This window comes from Coenobita brevimanus, chromosome 42 (genome assembly GCF_032717465.1).
Source record: "Coenobita brevimanus isolate Jiangsu-jjx chromosome 42, ASM3271746v2, whole genome shotgun sequence".
NCBI lineage: Eukaryota > Metazoa > Arthropoda > Malacostraca > Decapoda > Coenobitidae > Coenobita > Coenobita brevimanus.
This window is the reverse complement of record NC_136995.1, coordinates 11,898,777-11,911,078: the sequence shown is the minus strand read 5'-3', so window position 1 is coordinate 11,911,078 and position 12,302 is coordinate 11,898,777. Positions and strand designations below refer to the sequence as shown.

The 12,302-nt window shown below is 46.0% G+C and overlaps 1 protein-coding gene across 1 annotated transcript in view; it reads left to right on the top strand.

Annotated features, from left to right (window-relative positions):
* The first annotated feature begins 4,759 nt into the window (after positions 1 to 4,759).
* LOC145397602 (lachesin-like) overlaps positions 4,760 to 12,302 on the top strand; it is a 65,644-nt gene continuing 58,101 nt past the window's right edge. Inside the window, exon 1 of the mRNA XM_080270643.1 lies at positions 4,760 to 4,937. Coding sequence (XP_080126769.1) covers positions 4,760 to 4,937 — 178 coding nt within the window. The remainder of the gene's footprint in view (positions 4,938 to 12,302) is intronic.

Sequence of the window (12,302 nt, the reverse complement as noted above, 5' to 3'; positions counted from 1 at the left end):
CCCCCATCCCTGCCTCCCTTCCCTCTCTCCAACCCTTCCTTCCCTCCCTCTCTCCCTCCCTTCCTTCCCTCCCTCCCTCCATCTCTTCCCTCCACCCCTCCCTCCATCCCTTCCTTCCCTCTTCCTTCTCCTCCATTCCTTCCTTCCCTCCTTTCTTCCTCCATCCTTTCCTTTCCCCCCCCTCTCTCTTCACCCCTTCCCTTCTCCCCCCTCTCTCTTCACCCCTTCCCTTCTCCCCCCTCTCTCTTCACCCCTTCCCTTCTCCCCCCTCCCTCCAACCCTTCCTTCCCCCTCATCTCCCTCCATTCGTTCCTCCCCTTCCCTCTCTCCAACCCTCCCTTCTCCCATCATCCCTCCCCCCTTTCTTCCTCCCTCCCTCCCTCCCTCCCTCCCTCCCTCCCTCGCGGCTTTTTTTTTCACAAATTTTCCAAACAATTACTTTCCGTGCAAAACTCCCGCCAAATTTGACCAATCAGGTAACAGTATTTTTCTCTCGAGCCAGCGCGCCTCACTTTCCACCAATGAGAGCCGGGGATTTTTTCTCTCGGTAAAACAGGAAGGCTGGGGTTTGTTTGGGTTTGTTTGTGTTTGTTTTTGCGTGTGTTTGTGCGTTTGCGTGGGGTTGCGTGTGGTCTGAATGTTGTTTTTGTTGCTGTTGTTGGTGATGGTGGTGGTGTGGGATATGATGATGGTGATGATGATGATGATGATGATGATGGTGGTGGTGGTGGTGGTGGTTCTTCTTATTATTATTGTCATTATTATCATTATTATTATTATTATTATTATTGTTATTGTTATCGTTATTATTATTATTGTTATTATTATTATTATTATTATTATTATTATTATTATTATTATTATTATTATTATTATTATTATTATTATTATTATTATTATTATTATGATGATGATGATGATGATTATTATTATTATTATTATTATTATTATTATTAGTAGTAGTAGTAGTAGTAGTAGTAGTAGCAGTAGTAGTATCATCATCATCATCATCATCATTACTATTATTATTATTATTATTATCGTTATTATTATTATTATTATTATTATTATTATTATTATTATTATTTTTATTATTATTATTACTACTATTATTATTATTATTATTGTTAGGACTCCATATTATAATTACAAATCATAATAGATAGATAGATAGAGAGACAGATAGAAGCAGGGAGTCAGATGATGAGAAGGTATTGTGTCTGCGAGAATCGAGCAATGCTAAACATGCTTACACACTCCTAACTCAAGGAATGCTTATTAGGCACACGATAGCGCCTCGTGACCATACACACACATACACACATACTCACACACAGGCTTCTAGAACTTTCCACTCACAAGGAACACACGTGACACCCCCCCTGCTACACCAGAATTTAGGAAAGAGAGCTCAGAAGGAGACAGGCCATAGAACAGGCAGGTAGGAGGGAGAAGGGCTTAGCAACTTGAGAGAGAGACAGAGAGAGCGAGACAGAGAGATAGCTAGCGGGACTCTACTTTATACTTCGCTCTGTGTGAGAGACTTGTTAATATTTCCAAGACAAATAAAAATAGTCCCATACTATTCTTTACCTCTCCTGTCACTACATGACAAATGGGAAAGATTAGCTACTTACAAGCTACTCAAATATAATAACCGCTCGTCCACAAGTCTAATATATATATAACTCAACTACAAGTAACTACAAAGTCTTTTATGACATTATTATTATTATTATTATTATTATTATTATTATTAATATCATTATTGCCATTATTATTATCATTATCATCATTACTCTTACTATTATTATTATCATTATTATTATTATTATTATTATTATTATTATTATTATTATTCATTCATTCATCATCCAATCCTACGTCGCCCCATAGGGAGCGTAGGAGCCCTGGGCTAGGCAAGTTGGTGCTGACATTTAAGATGAGAGTGACCAGCCTCACTCATCCCTGAGTGGCATTACATGAGCAATAAACCCCAACCATCCCTTGGATATAAACCTTCACCGGCTCAATCCGATTGGAGCACAATAATTACCCACTAAACCACCAGGCGCCAAAATTTGGTTATATGGTTACCACCCAGCGTAGTAAATGGTTTCCTGGTGTACAGGAAACCATTTGGCTTGTCACTCAGTGTAGAGTTACCCACAGACAGAAGGAAGAGGAAAGAATGAAGGAAAGAAAGACAGAAGAGGGAGTGTAAAGTCACCCGTAGGCAGAAGGAAGAGGGAAGAATGAAGGAAAGACAGAAGAGGGAGTGTAAAGTCACCCGTAGGCAGAAGGAAGAGGAAAGAATGAAGGAAAGACAGAAGAGGGAGTGTAAAGTCACCCATAGGCAGAAGGAAGAGGGAAGAATGAAGGAAAGAAAGACAGAAGAGGATGGAAGGAAGGAAAGAAGGATGGAGGAGAGGAAAAGGCAGACACCCGAGAGCAGCACTACATCGAGTGAGTGGATGGTGAGCTCCCCCACCTACCACAAATTATTATTATTATTATTATTATTATTATTATTATTATTACGTTTACTATTATTATTATTTACTATTATTAGACACAGAACTTATACCATAGTCATTATTTACTTTGAAACAAGAAAATACGAAATTATAAGTAGGTGTCTTGCTGTTTCCTTTCCTATCACTTCTTACCTTTCCTCCATTTCTCTCCATCATTCTTTCTCTCCTTCCCTCCTTCTCCTTTCCTCCCTCTCTCTCCCTCTCCCTCTCAGTCTCTTCCCCGTTACTCCTCTCCCTTCTTCCTTCACACTTCATTCGTCTTCCATTCCTTCCTCTCTCCTTCCATCTTCCTTTCCTCCATCTTCCTCTCCCTCTTCTTCCTCCTCTCATTCTTCCTTCTTTCCTTTCCTCCCTTTACTTCTCCTCCCCCTCCTTCCCACCCTTCTTCCTTTTCCTTCTATTCTCCCTTCCCTCCACCCTTTCTCTCCACTCCCTTTCACTACCCTCCCTTCCTGGCTACATTACCTCCCTCCCTCCCTCCCTCCCTCTTTTCCCCTCTTCTCTACATACCTCCCTATCTCCCTTCCATCCTTCCTTCCCTTCCTCCCTCCCTCCCTCCCTCCCTCTTTTCCCCCCTTCTCTACATACCTCCCTATTTCCCTTCCACCCTTTCCTCCCTCCCTCCCTCCCTCCCTCTTTTCCTCCCTTCTCTACATACCTCCCTATTTCCCTTCCACCCTTTCCTCCCTCCCTTCCTCCCTTTCTCCCTAATTGACTTACACCCTTTCTCCCTCGTCATGTCTATTGATCGTTAAAACATTAAGGTAGTCCCAGGCAGTCCCAGATAGTCCCAGGTAGTCCCAGATAGTCCCAGATAGTCCCAGATAGCCTTAGATAGTCCCAGATAGTCCCAGGTAGTCCCAGGTAGTCCCAGGTAGTCCCAGGTAGTCCCAGGTAGTCCCAGATAGCCTTAGATAGTCCCAGGCAGTCCCAGATAGTCCCAGATAGTCCTAGATAGTCCCAGATATTATTACTATTACTATTATTATTATTATTATTATTATTATTATTATTATTATTATCATCATCATCATCATCATCATCATCATTATGTCCTTGTATGCCACTCATTACTTATTATTATTATTATTATTATTATTGTTATTATTATTATTACTATTACTATTACGTATCATCATCATCATCATCATCATCATCATCACTATTTACGTATCAACTTCACAAATAAATCGCTAAGGAAAAGGTGCTAGGGAGCATTCTTGACCTCAAACGTAGTCATAGACCGGAGGATTTGACTAGTAACCAAGGAGACTCATTCCCATTACTCTTCGAATTTCATACAACCTCAAATTAATGTACAAGTTTGATAAAAAATAAAAAACTGAAAAGATGTTGTTTATAAGTTCAGAAGCGGGTATACCATCCACTCACTTCATGTAGCGTGAGTTTCAGGTGACTCCGCACTGAATGACAAGCCAAATGGATTCTTAAAGACCTCAAAAGTATCCCATATCACACCCAAGCCTTGACAAGACCCAAGAAAGACCCCATATAGACCAGACCGTCCATTATAGTGACCAGAAGACCATTTACATATCCAAAAGGGACCCCAAAAGACCCCAGCCCCCCACATAGTCCCCATCAGACCCCAAAAAGACCCCTAAAAGACCCTGGAAAGACCCTGGAAAGACCCCCTAAAAGACCCCAAAAAGACCCCAAAAAGACCCCCTAAAAAACCGTAAAAGACCCCAAAAGGACCCCAAAAGGACCCCTAAAAGTCCCCCAAAAGACCCCAAAAAGACCCCAAAAAGACCCCTAAAAGACCCCAAAAAGACCCCAAAAAGACCCCAAAAAGACCCCAAAAAGACCCCAAAAAGACCCCTAAAAGACCCCTAAAGGACCCCAAAAGACCCCCAAAAGACCCTAAAAAGACCCCAAAAGACCCCAAAAAGACCCCACAAGACCCCAAAAAGACCCCACAAGACCCCAAAAGACCCCTAAAAGACCCCAAAAAGACCCCAAAAGACCCCAAAAAGACCCCTAAAAGACCCCAAAAGACCCCAAAAAGACCCCAAAAAGACCCCAAAAAGACCCCCAAAAGACTTAAAAAGACCCCAAAAAGACCCCAAAAAGACCTCTAAAAGACCCCTAAAAGACCCCCTAAAAGACCCCTAAAAGACCCCTAAAAGACCCCTAAAAGTCCCTGGAAAGACCCCCAAAAGACCCTTAATAGACCCCTAAAAGACCCCAGCACCCCAAAGATGTCCCCAGCCCCCCCAGGAGCCCCCCACAGGCAGGAAGGGGGCGGAGCAGGTGTGGATTACGGGTGTGGGAAGGGGCAGGTGTGGGCTGAGGGAAATTCAATACTCAGAGACCTAGAATTATGCCGCTCACTCCCTCTAGGTGGAGTGGGTGGAGTGGGTGTGGAGTGGGTGGAGTGTATGTGGAATATGTGGAGTGGGTTGAGTGGGTGTGGAGTGGGTGGAGTGTATGTGGGGTGGGTGTGGAGTGGGTGGAGTATACACACACACACACACACACACACACACACACACACACACTCTCTCTCTCTCTCTCTCTCTCTCTCTCTCTCTCACACCACCCCCCACTACATTTCCCTCTCTCTAACACTCCTTCCTTCACTCTTTCCCTCCTTCACTCTTTCCCTCTCTCTAACACTCCTTCCTTCACTCTTTCCCTCCTTCACTCTTTCCCTCTCTCTAACACTCCTTCCTTCACTCTTTCCCTCTCTCTAACACTCCTTCCTTCACTCTTTCCCTCTCTCTAACACTCCTTCCTTCACTCTTTCCCTCTCTCTAACACTCCTTCCTTCACTCTTTCCCTCTCTCTAACACTCCTTCCTTCACTCTTTCCCTCTCTCTAACACTCCTTCCTTCACTCTTTCCCTCTCTCTAACACTCCTTCCTTCACTCTTTCCCTCTCTCTAACACCTCCTTCCTTCACTCTTTCCCTCCCTCTAACACTCCCTCCTTCACCCCCTCCTTCACTCTTTCCCTCCTTCACTCTTTTCCTCTCTCTAACACTCCCTCCTTCACCCCCTCCTTCACTCTTTTCCTCATTCACTCTCCCCCTCCTGTCACTCCTCCTTCTCCCCAAACACTCCTCAATCGTCGAATAATTCTTCTAACTTAGCCTAATCCTAACTAAATGTAATTTTATCTAACTTATCCATAGCAAACTTAATCTAGCTTTTCTGTCTATTGTCAGACGCCTTAATCCCATACGGGGTGGCCACAAACAAATCGCCTCCACGTCGGCCTGTCCCCCGGCATTTCACTGCCCTGCTCCCAGCTCACACCCCCCTCTCTCTCATATACCTCTCCACTCCATCCCTCCATCTCATCCTTGGCCTCCCCCTCCATCGATCCTCCTCCACCTCACTCACATACACTCTCCTCGTCAGTCTCTCACTCTCCATCCTCTCCACACCCTATATCCATTCCCACCCTACCCCATCCATCCTCTCACTCCACCCTGCTCTTCCCGCCCAACCTCACCCATCCTCTCCACACCCTATATCCATTCCCACCCTACCCCACCCATCCTCTCACTCCACCCTCCTCTTCCCTTCCCACCCAACCCCACCCATCCTTTCACTCCATCTCCCTTCCTCTTCCCACCCAACCCCACCCATCCTCTCTCTCCACCTCCCCGCCCCTCCCACCCACCCACAACGCCCCAAAATCGTCTGAAATATAAATCGTCCCCCTCTCGTCACACCACAATTGGCATTCTCCTGAGAGCATTGTAATTAGATGGATTTGTCGCAGCACATTCCCATAACCGACTCATATTTGACGCCTCAGTTGTTTGTGGATAGTTTTGGGGGGGTTTAGAGAGGGGGAGGCGAAGGGGAGAGGGGGAGGGATTGGGGGAGAGGAGAGGGAGAGGGAGGGAAAGAGGGAGAGGAGGGAGAGAGGGAGAGAGCTGACAGACAGAGGAAGAGAGGGGACAGTGATGGAGAAAGGGAGGAGAGGGTGTGATGGAAGGGGAAGGGAGGGAGAGGGGAAGAGAAGGGGATGGGGAGGGAAAAAGGGGGAGGAGGGAGAGGACGGAGGGAGCTGATGGAGGGAAAGAGGAAGAGAGGAGAGGGCATGATGGGAGGGGAAGGGAGGGAGAGGGGAAAAGAGAGAAGAAGAGGGAGGAAGGGAGAGGATATTTGATGGAGAGAAGTTCCTAATGGAAAGAGAAGGGGAGGCAAGATAGAGGGAGGGGGAGAGAAGAGAGGGAGGGGAATAGGTGGAGGAAAGGGAGGAAACGTGACGAATAGGTAGGGAAGAAGGGAGATTATTGTTGATGGAAGGGAGAAGGACGTCATGCCAAGGGAGAGGGAGAAAGGGAGGAAAAGGGAGAGGATTGACCAGTAGGGATGGAGAGGAGAGTGGGTATGGTAGAAGGGAGGAAGGGAGGAGATGGAATGGGCAGGGAGGTTGATGGTGAGGGAGAGAGAGAGGGAGAAAGAGAATAATAGAGCGAGGGAGGGAAATGATAACTGATGGAGGGAGAGAGGGGAGAGGAAAATTAAGGGAGGGAGGGAGGGAGGGAGAGAGGGAGTTGGTATTTGAGGGAGGGATGGAGTGGACAAATGATGGAGGGAGGGAGGGAGAGAGGGAGAGAAAGAGGGAGAAAATAGTTGATGGTGGAGGGAGAGAGATGACCACTGAGGGAGAGAGGGAGGGAGGGAGGAGGAGAGGGAGGGAGGAAAGAAGAGGACAGTGATAAGAAGGAGGGAGGGAAGGAGAGAGGAGAGAAGGAATGATGACAGAGGAAGGAAGGAAGAGAAAGGAGGAAGGAAGGAGGATTGAAAAGGAAAGGGGAGAGGAGAGGATTAACCTAGAGAGAGAGAGAGAGAGGGGGGGGTCGCAGGTAGCAGGTGAAATCAGGCATATCCGGATTCCTTCATACACGAACGCAACCGGGGCGGCCATTTTGAACAGAAGTTACTAGTGGTGGGGCTTTGGCGGGAAAATTAACAACAAGTATGTGTGGCTGGCGGTATTGGAAGCCACTGAGGGGTGCTGGAAACTGGAACTGGAACTGGGGGAGGCCTGGAAGCGATCTGGAAGAATGTGTGGCCACTAGAGTTGAGATGCGCTGGAAGTGAGATGAACTAGAGGGATTTAGAAACAAGTATGTGTGGCTGGAGGTATTGGGAACCGCTGGAGGGTGCTGGAAACTGGAACTGGAACTGGGGGAGGCCTGGAAGCGATCTGGAAGAATGTGTGGCCGCCAGAGTTGAGATGCGCTGGAAGTGAGATGAAATAGAGGGATGATTTGATATGGGGTTGTCAGAATGGAATATATTATGTCAATTAGCTTAGTATAATGAATGTTAAATCTATACTCCTTTCATATTAACTTGGCCCAGATATTTTTTCGTTTATTTGTAGCTTATTTCACGAAGCTTAGACATAATTAGACAGTACTACGGCTCCACTTGCTTCCCATAGCACATCTTCGTGACTAGCATCATATAGTGTTAATCTATTGCTATAACTCAGTATTCAAGATGGAAAGATGGCAATTTTAGGCCAAGTTAGAGTAAAAAGAGTATAGTATTTTACCTGATGAGAGTTTGGAAGGAATTTAGGGGATGTGCTACTGGGTTTTTAGGGTAGTAGGTGTAGGTATAATCTGGTAGGTGGTGGCAACCATCATCCACTCACTTGATGTAGTGCTGCCTTCTTCCTCCTTAGCCTTTATCATTCTTTTTCTGTGCCTGCCCTCCTCTCTTCCTACTTCTCACCATCATCCACTCACTTGATGTAGTGTTGCCTACTTCTTCCTTAGCCTGTATCATTCTTTTTCTGTGCCTGCCCTCCTCTCTTCCTACTTCTCACCATCATCCACTCACTTGATGTAGTGCTGCCTACTTCTTCCTTAGCCTTTATCATTCTTTTTCTGTGCCTGCCCTCCTCTCTTCCTATATCTCCCATCTTTCCTGTCACTTCTTATTGCTTTTCTTTCCTTTACAGGTGGCTTTACATTGAGTGACCAGCCAAATGGTTTCCTGTAAGCCAAGAAACCATTTACAACGCTGGGTGGTAACCATATAACCAAACCATACGTGCTTCCTACGTGTCAACAAGTGGGTTGGTGGAGGGTTAGTGCCCCTCCCCGTAAAACAAATAACTCAAAGTCAAATGGCCACCCCTTACGGGATTATGGCGTCTGGCGATAGATAGATAGACAGACACAGATAGATACAGGTACTGGAACTGGGAGAGGCGATACAGGTACTGGGAGGCATGGGGGGTAGATACTGAAAGACTGATAGACTGAACTGGGTGACTCGACTTGATCAGGGAGGTACTGAGAACTGGGACTGGCTTTGAGGGAGGCGATGAAATGACTGAAGAAGACGCCTCAATCCTGTCAGGGGTGGCCACAAACAAATCGCCTCCATGTCACCCTGCCATAATAAGCTGGGTACATAAATTCTGGCGATAATTTCAATAAGGGGACGATGACGTTACTGAAGAAGAAGGTATGGGGTAGATAACTAGATCCATCAGTTTACCCGTATAGCCAGACGCCTCATATCCGTAAGGGGTGGCCACAAACAAATAGCCTCCACGTCACCCTGATATAATAAATTAGGTACATAAATTCTGGCGATAATTTCAATAAGGAGGTCAGAACTAGGGCAATGGATGACCCAGCTTGACCTCTCCATACTAATACACCTGGACTAAAGATCAGTGATAAGACTATGGGAGGAAGTAGGGGAGAAAGAGGGTGGAATTACCGTATGGAGGGATGGAGCTGAGAGGTATATGAGGGAGGGGGGGGGAGTGAGCTGGGGGGAGGGCAGTCAAATGGTGGGTGACAGAGCGACTTGGAGGCGTTTTGTCTGCGGCCACCCTTTGCGGGATTAGGGCGTCGGGCTACAGATAGAAAGATAGACAGTATGGAGAGCAGAAGGGATGGTTGAAGAAATATATATGGCATTTTACTACGTTTTTGGGATGGGAGGAAAGGGGGGGATATGGAAGGGGGGAGGTATGATATTTTTTTTGGGGGGTGGGATAGAAAAATTTTGAGAGGAAGGAAATTAATGAAAATAAATGAAAAAAAAGCTGGACTTGCCACATAAGGATTGATATTTGCCTGAGGGAGTTGAGGAAGAGAGAAGAAAAGAGAAGAGGAAAAGAGAAGTAAAGAGAGTTGAGGAAAAGAAGAGTGAAGAGGAACTGAGGAAGAGAGAAGAAAAGAGAGAAGAGGAGTTGAGGAAAAGAGAAGGAAAGAGAGAAGAGGAGTTGAGGAAAAGAGAAGGAAAGAGAGAAGAGGAAAAGAGAAGAAAAGAGAGAAGAGGAGTTGAGGAAAAGAGAAGGAAAGAGAGAAGAGGAAAAGAGAAGAAAAGAGAGTTGAGGAGTTGAGGAAAAGAGATGAAAAGAGAGCAGAGGAGTTGAGGAAAAGAGAGGAAAAAAGAGGAGTTGAGGAAGAGAGAGCAAAAAAGAGGAGTTGAGGAAGAGAGAAGAAAAGAGAGGAGAGGAGGTGGAGGTGAAGAAAGAGGTCTGGAAGGAACCCTAAGTGGCATTTAAGGCGCCTTGAATTAGCGTCTTAAGAACTGCCTCTCTCTCTCTCTCTCTCTCTCTCTCTCACACACACACACACACACACACACACACACACACACACACACACACACACACACACACACACACACACACACACACACACACACACACACACACACACACACACACACACACACACACACACACCCAGGGGAATGCAATATGGTCCCCACACAATTCACTGACATGTTTCTGTGTACATTATGATTATTAAATATACATAATCACGGGATCCCCAAACAACAACAAGCCAGCCAGTCGGTCAACCACTCAGTCAGTCAACCATTTAACTAACCAGTCAATCAATCAATCATCCAACCAATCAATTAGTCAACCGATTAATCAATACAATCAATGCTTCTAATCAGTGCTTCTAAAAAATTGGGACTTCTGTACGGAGTTCGTGAATTTTTCACTGACGAGCAGGTGGCCACAATATACAAAAGTCATGTGCGTTCTCAGATGGAATACTGTTCACCACTGTGGTGTGGATGTGCAGCGGTGTAATACTGTTCACCACTGTGGAGTGGATGTGCAGCGGTGTAATACTGTTCACCACTGTGGTGTGGATGTGCAGCGGTGTAATACTGTTCACCACTGTGGAGTGGATGTGCAGCGGTGTAATACTGTTCACCACTGTGGAGTGGATGTGCAGCGGTGTAATACTGTTCACCACTGTGGTGTGGATGTGCAGCGGTGTAATACTGTTCACCACTGTGGTGTGGATGTGCAGTGGTGTAATACTGTTCACCACTGTGGAGTGGATGTACAGCGGTGTGTTCACCACTGTGGAGTGGATGTGCAGCGGTGTAATACTGTTCACCACTGTGGAGTGGATGTGCAGCGGTGTGTTCACCACTGTGGAGTGGATGTGCAGCGGTGTAATACTGTTCACCACTGTGGTGTGGATGTGCAGCGGTGTAATACTGTTCACCACTGTGGAGTGGATGTGCAGCGGTGTGTTCACCACTGTGGTGTGGATGTGCAGCGGTGTAATACTGTTCACCACTGTGGTGTGGATGTGCAGCGGTGTAATACTGTTCACCACTGTGGAGTGGATGTGCAGCGGTGTAATACTGTTCACCACTGTGGAGTGGATGTGCAGAGGTGTAATACTGTTCACCACTGTGGTGTGGATGTGCAGCGGTGTAATACTGTTCACCACTGTGGAGTGGATGTGCAGTGATGTAATACTGTTCACCACTGTGGTGTGGATGTGCAGCGGTGTAATACTGTTCGCCACTGTGGAGTGGATGTGCAGCGGTGTAATACTGTTCATCACTGTGGTGTGGATGTGCAGCGGTGTAATACTGTTCACCACTGTGGAGTGGATGTGTAATACTGTTCACCACTGTGGAGTGGATGTGCAGCGGTTGCATTGAGGCAGTTGGACAAAATTCAAAATAAAGCCATTAGATTAATCAATAATCCTGCCATAACGCAGGACCTTCCTCCATTATCAGTACGTAGAGATGTTGCTTCTTTAGCATTATTTTATTGATATTTTTACCGTAAGTGCTCTGACCAACTGGCTTCAATTGTGCCTCCCCTTCACATTTTCTCCCGAAATACTCGGGCAGCTGGGAGCGCCCATGAACTCACACTGTCTGCCCAGCAATGCACAACCTCTGCTTATCACACTGTCTGCCCCACAATGCACAACCTCTGCTTATCACACTGTCTGCCCCGCAATGCACAACCTCTGCTTATCACACTGTCTGCCCCGCAATGCACAACCTCTGCTTATCACACTGTCTGCCCCGCAATGCACAACCTCTGCTTATCACACTGTCTGCCCCGCAATGCACAACCTCTGCTTATCACACTGTCTGCCCCGCAATGCACAACCTCTGCTTATCAAAATTCCTTTATCCCCAGAACTACTACTCTCTGGAATTCACTTCCTGGCAGTTGCTTCCCACAAACATTTAATCCACTTTTATTGAAATCCAGTTGTTAGAAATATTTTATGAAGGGAGGATGCCTTTAGCCACATGGACTTCGTTAATTCCTTTGTTTTTTCTTCCTCCATTCATTCTCTTAAAAATCAATCAATCAATCAATCAATCAATCAATCAATCCCAGAACTTCCTCCAATTGACACCAGTTCCTTGTTTCCTCACCAATTTCCCTCCAACTCGGCACAATTGTTCCTTGGTCTAGTAGTTCCAGATGCTTTTCTTTTTTTCTTTTTTGTTTTTGT